At 38.3% G+C, this 25844-nt stretch overlaps 1 protein-coding gene across 1 annotated transcript in view; it reads left to right on the top strand.

The window, feature by feature from the left end:
- Window positions 1-25578, top strand: part of Epdr1 (ependymin related 1) — a 38071-nt gene extending 12493 nt beyond the window's left edge. Inside the window, exons 2-3 of the mRNA XM_003470086.5 lie at window positions 22773-22981; window positions 24001-25578. Of these exons, the coding sequence (XP_003470134.1) occupies window positions 22773-22981; window positions 24001-24197 (406 nt within the window). The 3' untranslated portion in view covers window positions 24198-25578. The remainder of the gene's footprint in view (window positions 1-22772; window positions 22982-24000) is intronic.
- Window positions 25579-25844: the final 266 nt, after the last annotated feature.

Genomic DNA, 25844 nt, shown 5'->3' with positions numbered 1-25844 from the left:
CCTCTTTGAGCAGATCATTCGAAGAAGCATCAGACTGCTATCAGGGTATCCAATTTACATTCAAGCTGCCAAGGAAAGGAGAAATTCTTAGCCCAGATGGCTCAGAAAGAAGAATACAGCTGCCCCTGGACACACAGAAAAAATGTTGTGGTGTCATGGAGAAACCCAGGAGGCTGCTTTTGTTGTGGCTCAAGTTAGGTCTACTGGGAGAGTTCCAGAGTGGGATCTGCTGATGAGTAAGAGCCTGAAACTTGCTCCATAAAAGCCACCAAACTAACCCCCTAAGCACTGCCAGATGCTTTGAGAATCTCAAAAGTTTCCAGGGAAGATGCTGACTGATGAGAACGTGGTGGCACAGGGCCAAGGGACATGTCCGTTTCTTTGTCTGATGTAGTATTGTCAGCTACAGGTAAAATATGACTGATGCAGACTTGTTGACAGAGCACCCAGCAGCAGTCATGGCAAATGCAAGGACCTGCATCGGTGTTTGAAAATACTTGCAGCAGGATGGAGGCATAGCCCAGTGCCTTTCCTAGAATGTGAAGGACTCTGAGTTGAATTTTGCGGAAAAGATTGGTTTGCCAACTCATCTGCATCCATTCCACAGCTTCTAAAATGTTCCTTTCACGCCCCTTACTGAGATACCGTTTAAATGCCCTGGAATCATACGCCCTACTTCCCAGAATGCCTCCCCAAGACACTGAGGACTCAGGATATCCAAACTGAAGAAAACAAACATGCCTCTTAAAATGCCCAGGCCACACTGAAACTATCAGTGTCCCCAAGATAAGGCTTGGTAGAGGGATCCTGGTTGAAATGCTGAGGCAGGGGGAGCAAACATGATACAGTAGGACAGGATGGAACCTCCCATCTCAGGAGACAGAGAGTAATGGACCAGTGGATGAGTCTTATCAGCCCACTTCCTTGGGAGCAGAAGTTTCTAGAAAGAGAACCTTCCCTAAACTTGATATCTATTGGAATGCCACACCGAGCACCATGTCCTGGTGTGGTGTATTTTCTGTCCACACAGGAGTTCCTCCATCTCACAACTGAACCCTCTACCTGCCTGCTTCCTTTGTCACAGACTGTACTTGTGAATAGTGATGTTCCTGCCATCTCTGCTCCAGGTACAGCATGGTGGATTCTTGGAACCCCTTCAGGAATTACAACATATAGCATGCAAACCCACTTTCCTGACCTCAGAGCATAGTTCCTTTTGTACAGGACCAGTATTTACTGAGGTCCCACTTAGTATGTTGAAAAGAATTTAAAGTGTTTGGCGATTTGCAGTCTTTCCTTCTTCCACCATCCTGAATCAAATCTCTAAAAGGTCAACTTCACTTGGTGAAACATAGAGGAATTTTTATAGTGTGTGCGTTCGCACACACTTCTGAGAAAGTTTACTACATACCATCTGTTAAAGAATGAACGTTAACTATTTTACTCCTTTTATTGTTCACTAAAATTTTTATACAACTTTTATTACTTGCATGAATCCTTTAGCTTGATTCATATTTCAGTCAGCTAAAGAATTTATTTAATTACATTTCTTCCAAGAGAATACTGGGGTTGTAAATTTTCTGAGATTTCTAGTGACTGAAATCATCAACCTATTATGATTTTACATAATGATAGTAGTTTTGGGGTGGTATACAAGTCTTTGGTGAAAAGAATCTTTTTTTTTTTTTTCTTTTCTTAAACCATTTTTTTTATGCATTGAGAAGTCTAGAAGAGGAGCCTGATACCAAACTAATTTTGTTTTAGTTTTAATGTTTTTTCTACCCTCAGGCTGTGTCTAGCTCTAAAGAAATTTCCTCTACTCTTTCTTTCCTTTTCCCTTTGTTTATTTTTCTTTATCTTCCTTCCATCCTTTCTTCCTACCTTCCTTTCTCCTTCCTTTCTTTATTCTTCCATTTTTGCTGTACTAGGATTGAGCTCAGAACCCTGTACATGCTAGGCAAGCCCTGTTCCCCTGAGCTACATGCCCAATCTTTCATCTAATTCTGCAAATTTTACTGTCTCTTCTCTTACTGTACCTTTTACAGTTTATTTTGTCAAGTCTCTTATCTTTTGCTTATGATGATTTTTTTACCCCTGAAATCTAGACTAATACCTCCTAAATCACTGCTACTTATTTGGTTTCACACAATTTTACACAACCTCCATTGCATTTTTTGAATTTTGAAAGCTTCCCTTGTCATCCCTCATATTATTCCTTTTATCATAAACATACTCAATGCTGAATCCCAGTAAAAGTTTAAAAATAAGGTTTATAGGTTACCACTTAGTGTTAGCTGCAAAGTAAGTCGCTATTTCAACATACAGGGAACTGACATATTTCTGCTGAAAGCACTGAGCGGATTCTGCTCTCTCCACATTCTTGGAACGACCTGTCCTGTATTCTAGAAACCACCAGGCAGTATGGTAACATGAGCAGCTCAGGACTAATGCAGCTCCTCCATTTAATGTTGTGAAATGAAAGTCAGCTTGAACTGTTGTCTCATGAAAGGTATTTTTTTGCAATTATCTTTCATCTGATGAAAGAATGTATGCTTACACGTTGCCAGTATTCATCCGGATATATTTTTGAAAAGAAAAGCTCTTCAATCTCTCATGCTCTGTTTTCCTCTTTTGAAGTACAGTCCAAGTGGTTGGAGACCCATCACCTTACAGCTTCTTAAATTGCACACGTAATTATTCTTTGATTTTACTTTCCCTTGGGCTGCATTCTCAAGTAATTTAACTGTGCTTTTGTTAAATGTGATTGGCATCGATTTGCATGATGAGTGTGTGTCTAGCACCATAATTTTGAAAGTGTTTTTCTCTTCTGTGTGTCATAATTACTGTAGGGTGTGACTTGAACGCGGCCTATGCCAGAATAGCAAGTGGATGAAGCTCAGCTTTTCCTCCCGAGAGTCAGAGGACCAGCATGCGTTACTAATCTATCATAATGCATATTAAGCAAATCCAAAATTTGACCAATGTCTTCCTTAGAAGCCAAAGTCCTTTTGTAATCACAATATAATATTTTTGCCCACTCCCTTTTCTGTAATTTAATATATATTGGATTGCCAAACAGTTCTCTTGTGGACAAGAAGAATCCCTCCTTCCCCTCTGTGGAGACAGGGAAGGGACCTTGAGTGACAGAATCAGAATTAGAGTGTTGATCAGACCTTGGGTCTAATCCCAGCCCCATTATTTACTACCAAGTTATCTGAGGGGCTCACATTTTAACATGTCAGCCCAATGAACTTGAAAGCCTGGAAACTGTACGTTAGACTTCTTTTGTTCTTATCACAACTCAGGACCAAAGAATGATTGCCTCTTGGCTATCAAGGTAGAAGCTGGTCAGCTTTGTGACACACCCAGGCAAGGCTCCAGTACTTTACATTCTAAGATTAGCCAAGTGCCTGGGCCTTGCTAATTTTGGATGAGAAGGCCCTCACCAGGTTATTGTAAGGAATCATGTAGTTTTATTTATGTGGTGGATTAACTAATGGTCAAGTTATAACACCTAGCTGAACTGAATCATTGTGGTTCTGGGTGTAGAAAATCATGTGAGGATCATTGCCAATAGCATAAAGGAGAACTGGGGGCAGGATGGTGCGCTGTTGATTCTCTTGGAGAACCTTGTCATTCTGATGGGAACTCAGCTGTTCTCATCATTGGAGGAACTCAGGTCCTCACTGTTGCTGAGGATGGCTGTGGTTCTTTATGAGGAAAGCTGTGATCCTTACCTTGAGCGTTACTTCCTGGCTCTAGAGAAGATCCTTCAGCCTGGTGGCACAGATCTTCCATTCCACTGATGCAGACTTTTTAGCTTCCACCACTGACCTTTGGGTCTTCCCAGCACAGATCCTTGATACAGACTTGTGAGACACTGCCATGGGCTCTAGGCTTCCAGCGTAACTCGTGAAGGACATTGCCATGGGTTCCAGGCCCTCAGCTTAATTCTTTGAGTCTCTATGTATGGACAGCTCTCCTGTATTCTTCTGCATTTGACTCATTGGGTGAATATTATATAATCTATAAGTCTTATGTCCTGTATGGAATCTATTCCCCTGTAAACTCTGACTACAACAACTTTTTTCAGTAATAATTCATAGAGCTACAGAATTATATTGTTTACTCCAAAATTCTTGTGGTGGGTATTCCTAGATTTCACCCAACAGTTTCACATCCCCAGGCTTTTATCTATTTGCTTCTCTGACCTTAGTATGTTGTCTCCTAATTACCAAACAGCATGTTGAGTTGTTGCTTCATGGCGTCAAGTTGCTGTCTTTGCTCCAGACATTGTATCCTTACCCACTTACATTCAGAGGCAAAAATGAAGGAAGTACCATGAGACAGGAGAGAGCAGAAATTTCCAGAAGACGTCTTTGAGAAAGGAGAAACCTCCAGAAAAGTCCCTCTCCCTGCAGACTTTCCTTTAGATAGCCAAGACCAAATATAGTTATACTCAGGTTCCAAGGACAACCAAAGAGATGGGTTACAAGGCTTTCATTGTATATTGAGAGGCAAGCAAGGAGGAAAGGAAGGAGATGCCTGCTGGGTCTTCTGTGAAGGTATCCTCCATTAACTCAATAAAGATCTCTTCATTTGGCTACCTCACCCGGATAAATTAGCTCTTCTTTGTGACACAGTAGATCTAGTTTTATAAGCCTAGTATCACATTCCAAGAATAATACCTTATGATCAAGGAAATTCTAGGAATGTAGAATTAGTTCAGCTTTAGCAAATCCAGAAACCTGTACGGAAGTAATCATGAGATCATATCCTTAGTGAGCCAGAAAGGCAGTTGAAAAATTTCAATCAGCATTACTGATACAAAGGATTCATCGGGAACTGTTGGGTGCTGTCTTAACACGGTAAGATTTACATAGTTTAACACTGAAACTGTATCCCTTTTCCATTAAATTCAGTGCAAGGGAAGGATATCCACTTCCTCTTCTGTACAATACCAAGTATTGTTCTGGATTTTTTGACTAGTGTAATCAGAGAAGAGAAAATAATTAGAGGAATGGGATTTAGAAAGAAAACTAAAAGTCTATTTTTGTCAATGATACATATCACTCTCTACATCTAACATGTCCCCCAAAGTCTCAGGTGTTCAAAGGTTCAGTTTTTAGGAGGATGCTAACCTCATGCATCCATCAATCTCCAGATATGTTTGTAACTGAAAGGGCTACTAGGAAGTGGGGCCCTAATTCAGGAAGTTAATAGAGAATCTGCTTTTGCCCCTTCCCCTCTCCCTGGTTCATCCTCCACTCTGCTTCCTGGCATCCATGAGGTGAGCAGTTTTCTTTTACTATATCCTTAAACCTTGATGTTTCTGTCTTGCAGTCTGCTGACTATGGACTGAATCCCCTGGAACTATGAACTAAATGACTTCTCCTTTACATTGTGTATGTCAGGCTTTGTGTCCCAGCAGTGAGAACCTGACCAATACAATTTGATACAATCAACTTTGAAAACACAGAGGAGCCCCCAAACAAATTCTAACAATAAGAAAATCTAGTCAGGTAGTTTCAAATAAAATTAATACTAAAAAATCAATAGTTTTATGTGTACAGTGACCTGCTAGATTTAAATGGGAAGAGAAGGTCTCATTAAAATCACCAAGAGCAACAAAAGGTAGACAACTGTGGAGTAAATTTAAAGAAATTGTGCAGAGTTTATACAGGAAAAATTGTAATGAAATAAAGTAACAAATGTTAATAATTTTGGGGGGAGGGATAAAATCTTTCAACATAAAGATATTGTCTTTTAGCATTGATTTTGTAAATTTAACTCAGTCCCAATAAAAATGCCAAAAAGTTGTATTTTTGAGCTAAGTAAGTTTATTATAAATTTTATATAAAAAATTTTAAATTGTAAATATACAGCAAAATCCTGGAAATGAAAATAATCACAGTAAAACTGACCAGATATTGAAGCATACAATTCTCTCTAAATAAAGCAGTAAGATACTGATGGATAAAAACAACCCTTTGGACTAAAATAGACATTCCTGAAATAGATCGATGAACTTCTGGAAAGTAAATGTATGCTGTATCTCAGATCATTAGAGAAAAGATGAACCTTTTAAGCAAAGGAATTGCAACTGGAAAAATATATGTAGATTCCATGTCTCACACCACCTGTAAAAATAAGTTCCAAATACTTTAGAGATCCAGTTGTTCACAAGATAAGTGCAAGGAAACAAGATAAATACTAGACAACATGAATATTCTCTTAAATAGTCTGAGAATAGGGCTGTTTTTCTAGGAATGACACAACTCAGAAGCAATAAAACAAATACAGTTTGAACAAAATTAAAATCCTTTACGCTGTAGAAAAAAGAATGCAAGTAGTAAAAAAATGACTGAAAACATATCTTAGTTTAGATCAGACACAAGGGATGGATTAATTTACAAGCTATGGAGAAATTAGGAGAGAAAACCAATTGGAAGGGAAAATAAAGTCATGTACTAGAGAAATGAAGTCAGTTCATAGATAAAATGAAGTCCAGTGTGCTTCAGCATAAGAAAATTTACTCCGTCAGCCATCGTGAGTGAAGGTGAGTTAGAGCAAATCTTGGAGACGGAGACACCTTACCTTAAGGAGCTAGGGATTCCTCAGATTTTGGATTTTGCTTTCCTGAGCAGGACTGAGTATTCAGTGTTGGGTAAACAAAGATGAGCATTGGTGTTATTTGTGCTTATTTTCAAATTTGTATAATTTCCAGGTTTCCAATCTTCTCTCGTTATTTTTTCTTTATTGTTAAAAAAATGTTGTTTAATAGTAAATGCATCTGCCAAAACAAACACTTGAAGGTATTTCCAGATGTTCCTTTCCCATGACTCTATGCACCCATTGGTGAACCTGAGAGTACAGATTGGTATAGAATTTTTGTTAGTAGCATTTCTTGCACTCCACACTAGTTGTCTATAGTCTACTGCAATGATGTGATACATATAAATATTCTAGAAAAAAATGCCCAAACTTCTTGAAAATGAGATTTCCTGCCCCACTTACCAAATGGGCACAAATCCAAGAGTGGCAACACACTATGCTGGTAACACCATGAAGAGCCAGGCATTCTTTCATTGCTGGTATGGAAAACAAAATAATAACACAGCCCATTGGAGAAATACCTGGTCATATTCAGCATAATCACAGTTATTTCTAAACCTCTTGGCCTTGATTTTTTATTTAATATGACTTTAAATATACCTCTGAATGTGACAGCACAATGTGACACATTTTGAATTTTTGTTAGTTTCAAAAAAAGGAAAACAACCCAGTATTCATCCGTAGGATTCTTGCTAAATAACTGATATTTAGAAAAAAAATTCTATTGAACAGTTGCTTCCTATTTCTCAATTTCTGCTATACATTATTTACATTTTCAGTTTCTCACACCAGAAAGACAATGAGATATTTATACATATATGTCCGATTTATTTCACTTAAGAGTATGGCCTCAGCAGGAGGAGGAAAGGAAAGAAGGAAAGAAGGAAGGGAAAAGAAAAACAATGAGAAAAGAATGATAAAATGGAAACAAAGCTTTGTAAATAAAGAGGGCAAGTGGGGTTGAGATGGGGGGGAGAAGAATCAAGATATATACCATGTTCAGGTGCAAATTCCCTATGATGAATGTGATCATTATGTATACCTAAATTGTACCAATAAACTTAATTTAAAAATTAAAAAATAAAATATTCTATTATATAGCCATAAAGAAAGCATTCTTTATGTGTTAACAGACAGCAGAAAAAGAGGGAGAAATAAGAATCCATACATATAACCATACATGCCCATATGCTAGCACTCTGGGAGACTAAGACAGGAGGATCCCATGTTCAAGCCCAGGCTGGGAAACTTGGGAGACTCTGCCTCAAAGCAAAACAAAAGTTATAAAAAAGCTGGATATTTAGATCCATACACAGGCATTGGGTTTATTCCCATGTACCCCAGGAAAAATAAGAATCAATATACATATTTGTTAATTTTTTTTCAAAATACATGCAAGAAAAATAAAACAGAGGTGGATGAAACGTATTATCCATAAGGTGCATGAAGAATAGGGAGACAGATTAGGAATGGAGGAGGACTTCCCTCAATCTGCTTTTTAATCGTTGGAGTTTTGAAACATAAAAAGCTTTACATATTCAAGCATTAAAATTAAATCCAAGAGGGAAACTATAAAGTTCCTAACTTGAGAACAAACTGTAACCAGAGCTCTTGACAATCAGTTCGTCTGTAGACAAAACTACCCAGGCTTGTTCCAAAAGAACTGTTAGCGCAGTGCAAAACTCCAAACTCAAAGGGATTTTATTCTGTGGCAAAAAGATCTTCCTTGAATCTTAGACTTTATTCAGCAATGAATAGTTTTGATTGTGGTATAAAGCAAATGTGTACTTTCATTAATGTTTTTGGAAGTATGATTTTTATTTTATTTATTTTATTTTAGAGAAAAAAAATACGTAACTACAAAAAGTTGATGGGGGCAAACCTATCATGAATTTTAATGTTAATAGCATTGCAGCCATGCAACAAAATGTCTTTGCTTTAGGAAAGACAGAAAATAAATAAAACAAATAGAGCAAAACAGAAACAATTGTTAATATAGTTAAAAAAATATAGTATGATTATTATTCTTTCAGCTCTTCTGCATAGTTAAAGTATTTCATAATAGCAAAATTAGCAACTATTCCATAGGCCTCTGTTTTTAACTTGGATATCAGGGCAAATTGTTGTCTTTAAAATGCAAATCAGAAAACAAATAAGTTTGGCTCATGTTTGTTACATATGTAGTACACGTATAGAGCAACATCGTGTTTGTAGAACCATGGTGATAGCAGCATTACTCATAGTAACCAAAACAAAGAAACAATCCAGGTATCCATCACAATAGGAATGGTTAAAAAAGGCGTGGTGCATGTACATTGACACCTCAGCCTTGAGAGGGAAGGGGCTTCATGTACCGGATACAACATGGATATAACGGAAAGACGTTCGAATAAGTGAAATTAATCAGTCAACAAAAGATATAGACTGCATGATTCTACTCCTAAGAGGTTCCTAAAGCTGTCAGACTCAAATAGAAAGTAGAAGAGTAGTTAATGGGGCTAGGGGCAGAGGGAAATAGGCACTTATTCTTTAATGTTTCTTTTATAATTCCAAGGTTTCTAGAGTTCTGGAAATGGGTCACGCAGTATGAATATACTTAATGTTCGTAAAGTGTGCATTTAAAAATGGTTAAGATGGGGCCAGGGATACAGCTCAGTGGCACAGCGCCTGACTGGTAAGCACAACGTTGAGTCCCTGTACCAAAAGAAATGATTATGATGATAAATTTATACGTATTTTTACAAATTAAAAATTTAAATTTAAATATTGTAATTGAAAAAATCAGTATGTGTGTAAAGAAGATGAAGAATAGAATCTATTCTAGAAAAATAGATTCATCTAGTCATGTGCATAGGCTTGCTTCTGTGTTTGTTTTGCTGTGCTAGTGATTTAATCCAAGGTTTTTGCTCTGAGCTACATGCCTAGTCCTTTGGATTTTTTATTTTGAGACAGGAGTTCCTGAGTCACTAAACTGTCCAGATTGGGGTCAAACTTGTGATCCTCCTGCCTCAGTCTCCCAGAAAACTGTGGAGTTATCAGTGTACACTACCAGAGAAGAGTTTCTGGGCCACTTTGGGTCCCCTTTTCATTTCTGTGTTGCTTGAGTTTATTTTTTCACATTCAACATTAATCAGTTTTACAGAAACTTGTTTTCACACACACAAGATACAACTTCTGCAGGTTTTTAGTGCTTGGAAGATGTGAGGAGAGGAGAGCCTAAAATTTAGGATTTCTAAGAAACAAAAGAAATTATCGGTGTGCCCGGAGAAGTTTGTTAAAAACAAATAAAATCTGTTACCCCAGATGGTAAGGCTTCAGTCACCTCTGAAAGTTCAGCCTTCTGACCCCAGGTCTGACCTCTGTGACCTTGCTCAGGCCAGCAGTGGGGAGAGGTGCCTTTGGGGGACTCTCACAAGGTCAGCCAGGGACCCTTGCTGTCTTTGGTGTCTGGCTAGCAAGAAAACAATGTTTGCCTGCTGGAATAGACACAAAACTGTGTGACAGCCTGTGCGCCATACCCATTCCAGCGCCTGCTTTGCCTGGCCCTGTTTATGACTCGTCCTCCAACTCTCCCCACACCAGCGCCAGGCTTCAGTCCTGCCAGTCCTTTGAATGGAAGGGCTGTGACCTGACCCACATCCCCACAGGGGTGACTCATTTCCAGCTGGGCCCACAGCTGCCTTTGTCCTTCTCTCCTCTTGTCAATCTGAAGCCCAGAGTCCTATTTGTGGTGGAAAAACTTACCTCTTAGCTACTCACTCATTCACACAAACACACGAGGCACCGTGACATGGTTAAAATCTTCCCCCAAATTTATCACTTAACAGCATTAGCATATGCATCCATATGGAATTTTGAAATAAATGAGTAACAATTCTATGTGTTTCACATAAAATGATAGTTTTCAGTGTTCTTTCCCTTGTCTACTTGTTCTGAATAATATTTCCAGGACTGTTTTGAATAACAGTGATGACAGTGGACATCCTTGTCTTGTTCCTGATTTTAGAGTGAAGGCTTTCAGTTTTTGTCCACTTAGTATGATGTTGGCTGTTGGTTTGTCATAGATGGTTTTTATCAGATTGAAATAAAAACTTCCTATTTCAATTTTCTGTAGGTTTTTTAAAAATCACAAATAGGTATTAGTTTTGTCAAATTCTTTTTATGTGCTACTAAGAAGATCGTATGATCTTTGACAAAAGTGCCAAACACATTCGCTGAGAGAAAGAAAACCTCTTTAGTAAAGGGTGCTAGAAAAACTAACTCTACATGCTGAAGGTTTAAAAGTGAACCCATGTCTTTCACCATGTACTAAGCTAAAATCAGAATGGATCAAAGATTTTAATATTAAAACAGAAGCATTACATCTCTGGAAGATAAAGTAGGTAAAATTCCTGAAGACATTGGTATAGACAAACTTTATAAACAAAACCTTGATTTCACAGGAGCTATCACAAAGAATCAGCAAGTAGATCTCACCCTATTGAAAAACCTTTGCACAGCTAAAGAAAAATGAAATGTGAAAAAATTTTCAATATTGATTTCCAGGAGAACATGGCAGATAGATAACAGCAGCTATGGAGGCTTTCTGAGATAGCCAGCTTAGATTCCAGGAATGGTGCACTGTGGGGAGTCCTAAGCAGGGGGACATATACCCTGCCAACCCAGGAACAAACTAAGCTGAGAGAAACCAACTGGAAATGCAATCCCAGTGCTACTACTGGAACAGTGAGTCTCAGTGCCAAAGCTGGAACCCGCACCTCTGGAAACTGTGGCTTGAATTTCCTGCTGCTGCTGCTGCATCTGAATCGGCATTTCAGGGATAGAGACCCGAAAGCTCTGAGAGTGGGAATTGGCAGAACAAATTGAGAGCAGAGCTGGCGGGGAGCCCTGCATCGACCTGCGGTGAGTGAGAGGAGCGGGGACCCTTCCATAGACCAGGAGGCTCCAACAGAAGACATTCTGGGACCGGGCAGACTCGCCAGAACAGGACGCTGCAGTGACTTCAGTCATATATTCCCCTCTCAAATAGAACTGGTGGGGAGCACTTGACCTGGGTGACACCACAGACTAAGACCCAGTAGGCTAGACCAAACCAGGTCCCTGCGCCTGGCAATGCACCCTAATGCAGTGAAGCCTTCACCAGGTTGACTGACCTGGAGGGGTGGGCCCCACATAGGCTGCCCTGGTCTGTGTCTCCCTAGTACACTGCAGTGGGCAGGAACACCTAGCCAATGCGAGTCAAACAAACTGTAACTGACAAAGAAAGAAACTGGGCCTCCTATATACACTTGTATGGAAGGAACAAAAAGTATGGGAAGAGGGAGCAACAAGAAAGGGTCCTCAGTCCCCAAACCTGAGAACACTGATCCAGGAAAGGTAAATGCAAAAGAGAATGAGGACAGAAAACATGCAATATCAGGCACGGCACCAATAGACATAAAGTGATATCTCCAGGACATCATAGACGAGTTCAAAAGTGAAGTATTTAACCAAGTAAAGCAAGATATAAGTAGAATAGTTAAAGAAATGCTAAGCAACTCCCAAGAAAATACAGATGGTGGAATGGGAGAACAGGAAAAAAAGGGGAGAACTGTTTGATGGTGAAAATAGAGAAAATGTAGAATACATGAAGCAGGTTCAAAGAGATTACTAGGAAACTCAAACCTCTATTGAAAGCTGGCATAACAGCTTGAAAGAAACTAAGGATAGATTATATGAAATGGAGGACAGATTTGTAATGTGGGAGCATGAAATGAAAAACTTCTTAAAAATAACAAGAAAACAAGCAGTAACAATACAAAGGGTAGAAGATGATAAGAGGATCTATAACTTAAGAATCAAGAATGTAAAGGAAGAAGCAGGGATACAAACAAATGAACTGCAAAAGCTATTCACAGAAATAATCAAGGAGAACTTCCCTAATATGGAAAAAGGTAAAGATACTCAGATCTATGAGGCACACAGGACCCCAGCCACCTACAACCCAAGCAGAACCACACCCAGGCATATAATAATCAAAATTCCAGAAATCCAGTATAAGAACAGAATATTAAAAGCTGTCAGAGACAAGAAACAGATCACTTACAAGGGAACACCCATCAGAATTATGGCAGACTTCTCAGCACAAACCATCAAATCACAAAGTGCATGGGGCGAAATAATTCAAGCTTTAAATAACCTCCAGCCAAGATTGATATATCCTGCACAACTGTCCCCTAGAAATTAATGGAGAAACAAGGTGCTTCCAGTATAAAGAGGAGCTAAGGGAATTTGGAAGCACAATTCAACTCTACAGAGAATACTGCAGGACATTCTAAAAGAGAAAAATACCAAGATTCCAGAAACAGTGGCAGAGAGGCCACAATGAATGGAGCAGAAAGCGAAATGGAGAAGACAAACTGATAACTAATGACAGAAAAAGAGCTCAACAGAAATGAGGCAGAGAAGATTGGATGGTATGAACAGCTATTTTGGAGAAAACAATACATCATAATAGCTAGTGCTGATTTAATATCGTCTAGTTTTGAAGTTCCATCAAGCTTTTGTTCTTCTGTCTCCATCGCTCTTAACGTGTTGTATCTTATTGGATTTTATTATATGTGATAATATAAACAAAAACTTTTATAGACAAGGAAATAATACAGAAACCATTGTTTATTTTCTGTTAGTTGGTTCTAAATACCCTGTAATACTGTTATTCTCTTGAATGATTTTACATTGTCTTGATATGTTTGATGCTACAGTATATGAGGTTATATTCAAAGATTTCAAGGAAAGAGACACTATGGTAACTACTTTTATGTTGGGATATCTTGTGGTGAAACACTTTTGCTTAAATTGTTATGTTCTGACCTGTGCTGTTTCGTTGTTATGCCCTCTTTTATCTCAATCTCCTTTTTTTGTTATTTATTTTTTATTACTATCTTTTTAATTAAGGGAAACAATAAATAAAAATAGGATATATTATAGTAACCCACTTTGATTTCCTATTAACTTGATTTGAAACCTTGTATTGCTCTCACCATCTTGTTTTGACTGATTTTACTGTATTCTGTTTTGCTTGATAGTACCAAGTTTGAGAATATAGGCAACAACTGTGAAGACAGAAAGATTCACTATGATGACCATTCTGGTTTGACTATTATCTTCTTTTGAAGTCCTGTAATGTCTCCAATGTTTTGGTTTTATTAGTTTATCGTTTTGTTCAATTTTATTATAACTGATGATATAGGCAGTTCTTTTTAAGATAGCAAGAGGCATTATGGTAACCATTGTTGATCACCTTGTATTCTGTTTTCACATTATGTACTATGTCCATCCTTTTGGTTTTACTGACTTTGTTTTGTTATGTCACATTTGGTTTTATTTTTTTCAAAAAAAAAAAAAGTAATAAGAACTGTGGGAGTAATAAAACCCAAAATGTGTAATTGTCATTTAAGAAAGAGGAAAAGAAAGTGCTCTAAAAGATATAACTGCTTGTATATTTAAGCATATAAGATAGATAAGCATATTACTGAGTTTTTGTTGGATCATTAAACAGAACTGTTTGCAGTCTCACTGTTTAAATGTCCACTTTATATCCTTTAATTCTGTAACTTGAACAACTATGTCTAAAATGACAATATGTAATCTATTAACTAGTGATTTCCTGTTTTTTTTTTGAAATTCTGCAAACTTGTACCCTTTTTCTGTTTTTTTCTTTTTCTCCTTAAATAAAATATTTTTTAAAATGTTCAACATCAACTGGTCATTCAAGAAATGCAAATTAAAACAACATTGAGATTCCACCTCACAGAAAGAATGACTCACATTAGGAAATCAAGCAGTGACAAATGTTGGTTGTGGAGGGAAAAGCAACCCTTCTCCATTGTTGATGGGAATGCAGACTGGTGCAACCACTGTGGAAATCAGTATAGAGATTCCTCAAAAACTAGGACTAGGGATCCCATTTGACCGAGCTATTCCCCTCTAGGTGTCTTCCCAAAAGAATTAAAAACATCATACCACAGTGATACATGTGTGCCCATGTTTATAGAAGCACAGTTTGTAATAGCTAGATCTTGGAAATGATCTAAATGTTCATCAACTGAGGAATGGATAAAAATGTATTTTTATACAATGGAGTACTACTCAGCTATAATGAAGGATAAATTGGAGACTTTTATAGGTAAATGGATACAGCTTGACCGCATACTCAGTGAAATAAATAAGACACCCATGTATAAACACCATATTGTGTCCTTAGTGTGAGGTGCTGAAAGAAACAACATATGTATATGTATAGAATGTGTATGTATATATAAAAATAGGATAGCTATGCTACTGATTTCTCCGAGTTCACTGAAGAGAAAGATTTGTGCTGGTATTGTTCAGACAATTGAACACAGATGTGCTCTAGGTGAATGATTTTGGGGTGACAATGAGCAACGTATGTACTATTTGCCCTCTATTTGATGTGTTTTGAAATTTGTTTTAGTATTTTCTCTTTTTTTTTCATTTTCTCCTTGAAATAAAATGGATTTGGAAAAACTAAAGATGATCAGATGATTTTTGTCCTTTACTCTGTTAAATGGTATAGTTCATTTATTGAATTCCTTTTTTAATTAAATGTTTCTTGTATGCAGCATATTATTGGATCTTGCTTCTTTATCCATTCCGCCAGTCTGTTTCTTTTCACTGGTGAACAGAGATCATTAACACTGATGGTTTTAACTGGTATGTTTTGACTTGTCCTGAGTCATATTATTTTCCTCTTGAATTATGTAAGTTAAACCATCCCTGCTGCATCCCTGGGAAGTCCTATTTGGCCATCATATATAATCTTCGTCAACATTTGCTGCATTCTGTGTGCCAGTACCTTGTTGAGGATTTTGCATCTGTGTTTATTAGGGAGAAAGGCCTCTTGTTCTCCTTTTTGGTTGGATCCTCCTCTGGTTTTAGTATCAGTGTTATGCTTGCTTTCAGGAATGAATTTGGCGGTATTCCTTCCCTTTCAGTTTCAATACATAGTTTGAGAAGTAGAAGCATTAGGTCTTCCCTAAATTTCTTATACAACTGAATCTGGCAGTATCTGGACTTTTCCTAATTGGTAGGTTTTTAATTTTACATCTTTAATTTCACTGATTGATACTGGTTTATTTTTATGTCTTCTTGATGCAGTTTTGGTAATTCATATGTACCTAGGAATCTGTCCAGTACTTCTGTATTTTCCATCTTATTAGAATACAGATTCTCAAAGTAGGTATCAATGATCTTTTGTATCTCTGCAGGATCCATATTATTTTACTCTTTTTCATTTCTAATGTCATGGATTTGAGTTTTTTCTTTCCTTTCTAATTTTGATAAAGTTGGTTAAGAGTTTATCAGTTTTATTTAATCTTTCAAAGAACCAACTATTTGATTCATTGATTCTTTGTATTGCTCTACTAGAATCCATTGCATTAATTTCTACTCAGATCTTTATAATTTCCTCCCTTGTACAAGTTTTAGGCTTTACTTACTCTTCTTTGTCTAGAAATTTGAAGTTCAATTTAGCTTGTTTATTTGAGTTCACTCTGGTTTTCTGATATGGGAATTTGTAAATTTCCTGTAAATTTATCTCATAGGACTACTTTCTCTATGTCCCATAAGTTCCATTGTGTTGTATTGACATGATTGTTTAATTATAGAAACTGTCTAATTTCTTCTTTAATTTCATCTGTGACCAGCAGATTGTTCAGTAGGGTGTTACTAATTTCCTTGTGTTCATGAAGTTTTTGTGGTTTCTTTTGCTATTGACTTCTAATTTCAGTGCACTATGGTCTGATATTATGCATGGGATAATTTCAACTCCTTTGCATTTACTTAAGCATGTCTTATGATCTAGTACATGCTCATAGCACAGAAGACACAGAATGCACAGAACGTCCCATGTACAGCTAAAAAGAACATGTATTCTGATATTGGTTGGAATATTCTATAAACATCTGCTACTAAGTCCACTTGTTCATATATTTGGTTCAGTTCTAGTATTTCATTGTTGATTTTTTGTTTAGTTTATCTATTTTTGCGGTGGGGTATTGAGGTCCTCCATTACAATTCTAATAGTGCTGATTAGATTTTTTCATATCTGGTAATATTTGTTTTATATAGTTGGGTGTATAAATATTTATAATTGTTATCTCTTCCTCTTGGAATGTTCTGTTCACAAGGATGTAGTGACCTGCTTCGTCTCTCAAAATCAGTCTTGACTTGAATCTGCTTTGCAATAACATAGCTACTGTGTGAAGTATTTGTTTTTATCCTTTGAGTTTCAGACTGTGAATTCCTTTTTTAATTAAATGTTTCTTGCATGCAGCATATTATTGGATCTTGCTTCTTTATCCATTCTGCCAGTCTGTTTCTTTTCACTGGTGAACAGAGATCATTAACACTGATGGTTTTAACTGGTATGTTTTGACTTGTCCTGGTCATATTATTTTCCTCTTGTTGCCTCCTCTTTTTCTCCTCTGTCTAATTGCTTATCATGTGTGGTAGATTCATTCTGTTGGGATTCATTGAGTTGTAGTACTCCTTATTACCTGTTAGTGGAATGTCCTTCAGAACATTTTGGAGTGCTGGTTTGATGTTTATGAATTTCCTCAGATGTTTTTGTCATGGAAGTATTTTATTTCTCCATTAATTTTAAAAGATTCTTTTACTGGGTACATCAATCTGAGTTGGAGTTTATTTAATATTAAGGCTTGAAATTCTTCACTCAAAGCTGTCTTTGACTTGAGAGTTTGTGTGGAGAAATCTGCTGTGAGACTTTGATGACATTTCCTTTACAGGTGATTTGTAGTTTGTTTGTTTGTTTCTCTAACCACTTTTAATATTCTGTTCTTGGGTTGAATTTCTGGAATGCTGACTATCATATGCCGTGGTGTAGATTTTCTTTTTGATCAAAGCTAGTTGGAGTTCAACATGTCTCACTTAACTATAGGTCAAATTCTTTTAAAGATAATGCTATTTTTTATTTTAAACACAAAGAAAAAGGATAAAAACTATACAGAATTTCAAAAAAAAAAAAAGAAACAGGAAATTAACACTAGTTAATATATTGTGTATTGTTATCCTGAAAGTAGTTATTCAGATCACAAGATTGAAGAATTAAAAAAAGATCAAAATCAGACAATGAAAACACAACTGTTCTTTTTGATGAACAGAGATTAGTACTATAGCTATCTATTATATATATATATATACACATACATACATATATATATATAGTCTCTGGTTGCATCCATTTACCTACAAAAGCCTCAAGTTTATCCTTTTTTATAATGAGTTATAGTCCATTCTGTAAACATACCACATCTTTTTTATCCATTCCACGATTGATGGGAATCTGGGCTGTTTCCAAGATCTGACTGATACAGTTGTGCAGCTGTAAACATGGATGCATATCTAGTGCTATGGTATGATGTTTTCAATTCTTCTGGGAAAATACTCAGAAGGAGAATAACTGCGTCAAATGAGACCTCTAATCCTAGTTTTTTGAGGGATCTCCACACTGATTTCCAAACTGGTTGTACTATGCTATCCCACCAACAATGGAGAGGGGTTGCTTTTTCCTCACAGCCCTGCCAGCATTTGTAATTGGTTAACTTCTTGATGTAAACCATTCTTTCTGGAGTGAGATGATATGTCAGTGTTGTTTGAATTTGCATCTTTTGGATGACCAATGATGTTGAACATATTTTCATATATTTATTTGCCATTTGTATTTCTTCATTTGAGAAGTGTGTATTCACTCAGATGCCCATTTTTGGACTGGATCTTTAAATTGGGGAGGCCTGATTTTTTTCTATTTTTTATATGTTCTAGAAATAAGTCCTTTATCTGAGGGACATTTGGCTAAAACTTCTTCCCCTTCTGTAGTTTTTCTTTTCACTCTATTGGTGATTTCTTTCGATGTGCAGCAACTTTTTAATGAGATTCCAGTTGCTGATTCTTTGAAGTACTTCCCATGTTTGTGTTTTGTTCATGAACTCTTTTCCTACCTCTATGTCTTCAAGATTTTTGCCCACCTTCCAGTAGATTTAGTGTTTCTGTTTTAATATTTATATCTTTGATCCATTTGGACTTTAATTAGTGCATAATGATAGACCTGGGTCTAGTTTCAGTCTTCAGCATGTGGAAAGCCAATTTTTTTGGCACCATTTATTAAAGAGACTATCTTTCTTCCACTGATCATGCTTAGCCCCTTTGTCAAAGATAAAGTGGATCAGTGTGTTTGTAGTTGTGTCTACATCTTCTAATCTATCCCATTGATCTTCAGGTCTGGTTTTTGGGGTTTTGTTTTGTTTTGTCAGTACCATGCTGATTTTTATCACAGTAGCTTTGCAGCATAGTTTCAAGTCAGGAATTGTGATGCTTCCTGTCTTGCCTTTGTTGTTCAGGATTGCTACTATAGGTCTCTACTGTTTCCAAATGAATTTTAGTAATGTTTTCTGTAGATCTGTGAGGTATGCTAATGGTATTTTGATCAGGATTGCATGAAATCTATATAACAGTTTTGGGAGTACGGCCATTTTCATGTTGATTCTTCCTATCCAACAACAAGGGATATCTTTACATATTCTGATATTCTCTTCAATCTCCTTTTTCAGAATACTATAGTTTTCTACTTATAGATCTTTTACATCCTTTTTAGTTTGATTCTTAAGTATTTCATTTTTTTGGATGCTATTGTGAAAGATGTTATTTCTCCTTCCCATGTTGCTACATTCCAGTATCTGAACACTAAATCTCAGAGAGCTCTTTCACCGTTCTGCCATCTTCCTGGAAGTCCTCAGTTTTTAGTTTTACTTAGCAACCTAGTCAAATTAACCTTACTACAGATGATGTTCTCTTTTTTAAAAAATTAAATTTTAAAATCAGAAAATTACTGAGCATAACCCATGTGCTTGATGACCTAGGCTTAGCCAGTATTAATATTTTTTGATTATGGTTTCAGGTCTGCAGTTCTCAATTTAAAGTAACTTTTCTTCTGTGTATGGGCATGGCTGGCTTCAGGGAAACCATGATGGTGGCAGAGTTCCTTTCCTGCTCCCCTTCCCTTTTGCTGCAGATGACTGAGCACAGGTTGATGGTCTTGCTCCTATAGAGTGCCAAGAATGGTTGTCCCTGAACAGCTTCCTGCAAGTTTGTTATACTTGGGTCATAAATGCCCCCTAAAGGCTTGTGAGTTGAAGGCTTGATCTGTACCCCATGGTAGAGGTAATGGCACCTTGAGGAGGTGGAGCTTGGTGGGAGGAAGTGAAGTCGCTGGTAGTGTGGCCTTGAAGGCAATAGTGGACCCTAGGTTCTTCTGTCTCACTTTGCTTTTGGTTGCTGTCATGGTTTATGTCTGTGTCCCCCAGGCCTCATGAGTTTGAATTGTGCATTTGTGATTGGTTCATTGTCTAGTGCTTGAATTGATGGTGTCAGTGCTCCACCCACAAAGGGGTGGAGCCAGGATGTGATGTAATGGCAGGAAGAAGGTGTGTCTTGCTCTTTGCTAGTTCCTGTTTGCTGTTTGCAGCCGCCATGGAAGGCGGCCCAGCCATGCCCTCCTGCCTGGGAGCCAACTGAGTGTGGACTGAAACCTCCAAAAACTGTAAGAAATAAACCTTTCCTTTCCCAACTTGGGCATCAGGTATTTTGTCTCAGCGACGAGCATAAAGTAACTAAGACAGTTGCCAAAAGGTGAGCAGCTCCATCTACTGTGTTTCTGCTGTGATGTTCTTCTCTGCCACTGCCCCAAAGCTATTGGTCAAGCGGCTGTGGACTGAAACCCCAAAATCATGAGCAAAAATAACCCTGTCCTCCTGTAAGTTGTTTATCATAGTAATGGGAAGCTGACTAAGATACTAGCTCTTACATGAGGCTGTGCTTAGAGCCTGGTGTCAACTCTGTTCAACTCTATGTCCTGGTCATAAGTACCATGAAAAGTTGCAAGCCAAGCAAGGAGGTTTGTGAGAATAAAAGCAGCTCATTATAACTCTGAAGAGGCCTCTCCAAGCCTCTCTAGGGAATGAACAGTTATTGGAATCCCAGATTCTAGTGCTTTTCTTTACTCAAACACAGATCATATTGTGAGAAATAGCCACCCACAGCTTGCAGGTTAACATGTAATGTTTTCAGGTATATAAGGAGATTGACTTGTGGTCCTTTCATGAGGCTCCCAAAGGTCAGAGGAGAGTCTGATTGTCAAGATTGACTCACATGCCCACCCGTGGTCCTGTAAGCTGTTGTGAGGTTGGCCAGGTCATGGATGACCAGTATGGCTGCCAGGGTACTACCTCTGCCATCTTGTGGATTTTGGATGTAAGGACAACCATCTCAGGAAGACCCTACTTCTTCTCCCACACATAGCTGCATATCCTTCAGGAGGTGATGATCACTTTGAGAAACACATGGCTAGAGTATCAGGAGAAGCTAATAGTAACATCCTAGCCTGGGCTCCAAGGACTGGAGAAAGCATGGAATGGAGATACTAACGGTGTGGAGAACAGTCAATGAACCTCTGTACACTGAGGTTGCATAGCATAGCTGCTCTGGGAGTGGCCCACATGTCATCAACTGTGTCTCAGATACTTTTGACCTGTGTGTGGGCACAGATTGCTATTTTTAGGAATGTACTGTGCTCTCAAGTTGTTATGAAAGTTTCTGTATTTCTTCAATAAAGGTTAAGGCTCTAATGTGTCAGGGACTTAACTGGCTGTAAGGAGACAGTGATTACCCCACCTTAGCTCCTGCAAAATATTAATGGAGTTTTCTGTGGAATCCGCATGCATGTTGCAGGAAATGAATCCATTTTTGAGCAATAGCATCCAAAATGCACATTTGTATTTCTTTCTGCAGTGACTCCCACCTTTAACAGTTGTTATTACTATTTTGTATTCTTGTTGATCACGTCTCATCTTTTTTGGACTAAGCACTATATATCTGAGTGTATAAGATAAGATGATGTGCATGTCTCTGTACTAGCTTATGGAAAACCTTTTTTTTTTAAAACCATACAGCTATTGTTTATAAAGTTTTTTTTTTTTTTTTTTGAAAAGAGTAAGTTTTAAATTCTGACTTGGAACAATAAGCACACACCCTCCAGGAATGCTCCTCTAGCAGAATGAGTCACAAAACACATATCCTTTGTGGGTATCCTCTAGTTTGTTTTTGGTGCTGGGAGGTGGACAGGGTCCTCGCCTGCTGGGCAGGAGCTCTCCCATTGAGCTAAGAGCCCTCTCCGCTGTGATCTATCTTCATTTGTTTGAGCTTCTCTCTAAACTCTTCCTTCTCGTACCTTATTGGGAATTCTATTTTTTGAGATAAGGCTGCCACATCCACTCTGCTCAGATACCACAGTGGCTTGAGTTTTGGATTGGCAGTGAAATGTGTGCCAACAGATGGACCCCAGCAGCTGCAGTGTCTCTCTCTCTCTCTCTCTCTCTCTCTCTCTCTCTCTCTCTCTCTCTCTCTCTTTCTCTCTCTCTCTGGTCTCTGCACAGAAGGGAAGGGATGCAGGCTGAGATCTTGTAGGCAGAATCATCTTAGGGAAGCCAGTTGCTCTAGAGGTTCCTCAAACTCAATGCTTGGTACTCAGCCTTCTTGGGAACATGAGGAGCATCTGTGTTCTGGGCAGCTGTGTACCACAAACTTCATCTCTCACCAAGGAGAGGCCCTTAAGGCAGTGAGGTGCCACCCATTGCTCATCCTCACCAGGTTTGTGCTTTATATTCAGAGCATTGCTATAATTTTTTTTTTTTTTTTTACATAGTATTGCAACAAAAGCTTGACCAAACTGGGAGTCAAATCCTTGCCTGTGCATTGTGGGGCAAGGAAAGATCACAAACCAGATGCAAATTCAGGGCTCTGTCTTTCTTGTGTTTGCATCCTAAAGCCAGAGTCTACCGTGTAATAGGCAACTGGTAAGAATTTGTCCAGTGAATATTCTTTCTTGACCTTTGAAACTTAGTTATTTCCTATTCAGGTTGTTTGGTGCAAATAAATCTGTAAAAAAATTGCTTGAAAAACAAATCTTTTTCAATTATAAAGGTATTTTCTATCAGCTTTTGGACTTTACACAGGACTTCACCGAAAATATGATGATTAAAGCATTAAAGTTCTGAATTATTTTCTTTTAATGTCCTTTCCAGATTATTTGAATATATTTTGCTCTATAAGGATGGAGTGATGTTCCAGATTGAACAAGCCACCAAGCAGTGCGCAAAGATCCCCCTGACGAAAACCTGGGACCCTCTTGACATTCCAGACAACTCCACTTTTGAAGACCAGTACTCCATTGGGGGCCCCCAGGAGCAAATCACTGTCCAGGAGTGGTCCAACAGGAAGTCGGCCAGAACCTGTAAGGATTCAGTGTTGCACCTAGGTGTGCGGGTGGGGTGGGAGGAGAGAGTTAAGTCACTTAAAGGAAGTTGATGGGGAAATTACAAGGTTAAATAGTTGAAAGCCCATTTAAATGCCCACACATCTTGCTAATTATGTGACACTGGGATCTCAGCATCAGCCTTCTATTCCCCATCGACTTTTCTGCCCCTTTGACTCTTTTGGGCTTAGCCTTGGGTTTTGACTTTTTCTGGCCATCCTGTGGTTTGAAACATGGTAATAAGGCATTTTACCAAGGTACATTACTTCTGAAATTGCAGTGACCAAGTCTTCTCCATTATTCTGAGTGTCAGACTGGCCTGGTCTGACGTGAAGCTCTTCCCTATAATTCTGAGATCATTTTAAATGCGCAGGCAAATATTCTGGTCTCTCTTCAGATTGTATAAATCTTTCACCTTTTTAAAGAAATGCACAGGCATTCATGACATGGGAAACAATATGAAATTTTCTCAAAAAAGCAAAATCACCAGATGGTCCTCCATTCCAGTTCTGGATAAACTGATGGCAGGGATTCCAACAGCTGTTTTAACACGTGTGTTCATAGTAGTATTATTCCAACAGCCAAAAGCTTGAAATAACCCAAATGTTCATCAGCAGATAAGTGGAAAAACAAAATGTGCTCTATACACACAGCAAAATATTATTCAGCCTTAAAACGGAAGCAAATTCTGGCATGTGTTGCAATATGAATAAATCTTGATGACATTATATTAAGAGAAATAAAGCAACCACAAAGGATACACATTGCCTGACTCCACTTATGTGAGGAACCCAATACACACAGGCAGACAGTGGCATGGAGGTTCACAGGAACCAGGCAGAGAGGAAAATGGGAAATTATTGTTTGATGGCTTCAATTTTCAGTTCTGGAAAATGAAAAATTTCTTGAAGGGAAATGTTAAAACGATACACTTTAGGTTGGGTCCATTTTGGCACATCTCTGGTCACTGAAAATGTCACTTTTTTTTTCTTTTATAGATGAAACCTGGATTGGGGTCTATACAGCCAAGGATTGTTATCCTGTCCAAGAAACCTTCATCCACAATTTCAGTGTAGTTCTATCCACGCGGTTTTTTGATGTACAACTGGGCATTAAAGACCCCTCTGTGTTCACCCCTCCGAGCACGTGCCAGACGGCCCAGCCCGAGAGCATGAGCGAGGATTGTATCTGGTGAGCAGCAGGAATTTGGCGGGAAGAGCTTTGAGACGGCTGGGATGCGAGGACCCCTCACGGTCCCTGAAGATCATTTAGAGATGATGAACACTGATGAGGGTTTGTTCATATATTTGACTCTGGCTACTGGGCGGTGCGCACTGAAGGAAACTGGTTGGGTTTGCTGCTACGAACAGTCAGTGCTGTGATACAAGAAGGGGTGGGGGCTGGCATGAGAAGTTTGTCCTGGCAGAGACGAGTGTTTTAGTACTAGTATTGTCAAGGGTTGATGGCAGTAGTACAAAGCATGGCCCCAGTTTCACTGTACCAGGGTGACAGTTCCCTCTTCCTGTCCCCCTGTACCTTTGGCTGCTAACAAAATGATCCCTTTAAAATTCCTCTATACTTATAAGCTTTATGGTGTGACCTGATGGATATTAATATTTTGGGAGGAATTAAAAGGGTTTAATAAAAACTAATGGTTTCTTGAAAGGGGAAAGGAAAGAGGAAAAAATAATTGTAAGCAAAAAGTTGGGACAGTTTTAATGCCTATACTTGGAGAAGCCTGGGCCATGTATATGCTTCCTCTGTGCAAGAGTACAAATTATTGTGCTGAATTTTCAGTCAGTGGGCAGAGAATGTTCTAAGATAGCACAGAAGACTGTCCTCTCCCAAATCTAGAGTTAGAATTCCCTTGCACCTTGCACTCTAACTATTTCAGGTATTAAATGCACTAGGCTTTCCTCACCATAGCCTGCCTGGGACTCTATTGCACAACCTACCTGTCTGTCTCACTTCTGCTCATCTTTACCAAGTCGGCTTGCACATAACTTTCTGTAAGAACTGCTCCTAAAAGGGGGCTGGGGATTTAGCTCAGCGGCATAAGCACCTGCCCTGCAAGCAGGCGGTCATGAGTTTGATCCCCAGTACCGGAAGAAAAGAAAAAAAAAAAAAATAGACGCAAGAACTACTCTTAAGGCTAGATGAGTTGCATTTGCATCTTGAGCATGCTTTTCCCATGACACTTATTACGCTCTGGGACAATTTCCTGCCTCCTGGACACCCTTCTCCATTATTCTAACTAACAGCCCCCTGAGTACGGGTAACATACCCTGTTTTCTTTTATATCCCCCACACTAAGCAAGTGCCTGGTACACAGTGAATGACCTCAACATTTGTAGAGTGGTGAATATTACCCTCTCTCGTCCTCAGTTCCTCATCAGTTAAGTGGGGTTGAATTTGCTGATTACTAGCAGTGCAATTTATTCCAGATTCTCCCACTATTGTGTTTAATCCAGCCAACAATCCTTAAATATCAGGAGAAATGTACGATACCTGTATTATGCTGAAAACAACCTGTGTTACTTACAGTTTATCTATATTAATAAACAAATTTAAAAGCATTCTTTGATCTATTTGCTTTTGTAACAAGTATGAATGACCCTGAATCTAAGAGAGTTGAAACTCTTGTCTAATGAATCAATAACATGCTTCACATGATCCAAACCAAATTGGTTATCCTTTCCCAAAAGCCTGCTTCTGTTGATTAACTTTCCTGATGTTTATTTTCCAGCTGCTTCAGAAGCATCCATGACCCACTTTCCTCCTTCCAACTCCACCACCAGTTGGTACCCTGAATAACGTTATCGTAATTCTTAAAGCTATAGCT

Source organism: Cavia porcellus, unplaced genomic scaffold (genome assembly GCF_034190915.1).
Source record: "Cavia porcellus strain 051 isolate PalLab524CR breed Dunkin Hartley unplaced genomic scaffold, mCavPor4.1 scaffold_23, whole genome shotgun sequence".
In the NCBI taxonomy this organism is placed as follows: Eukaryota; Metazoa; Chordata; class Mammalia; order Rodentia; family Caviidae; genus Cavia; species Cavia porcellus.
This window is presented reverse-complemented; position numbering and strand designations above follow the sequence as displayed.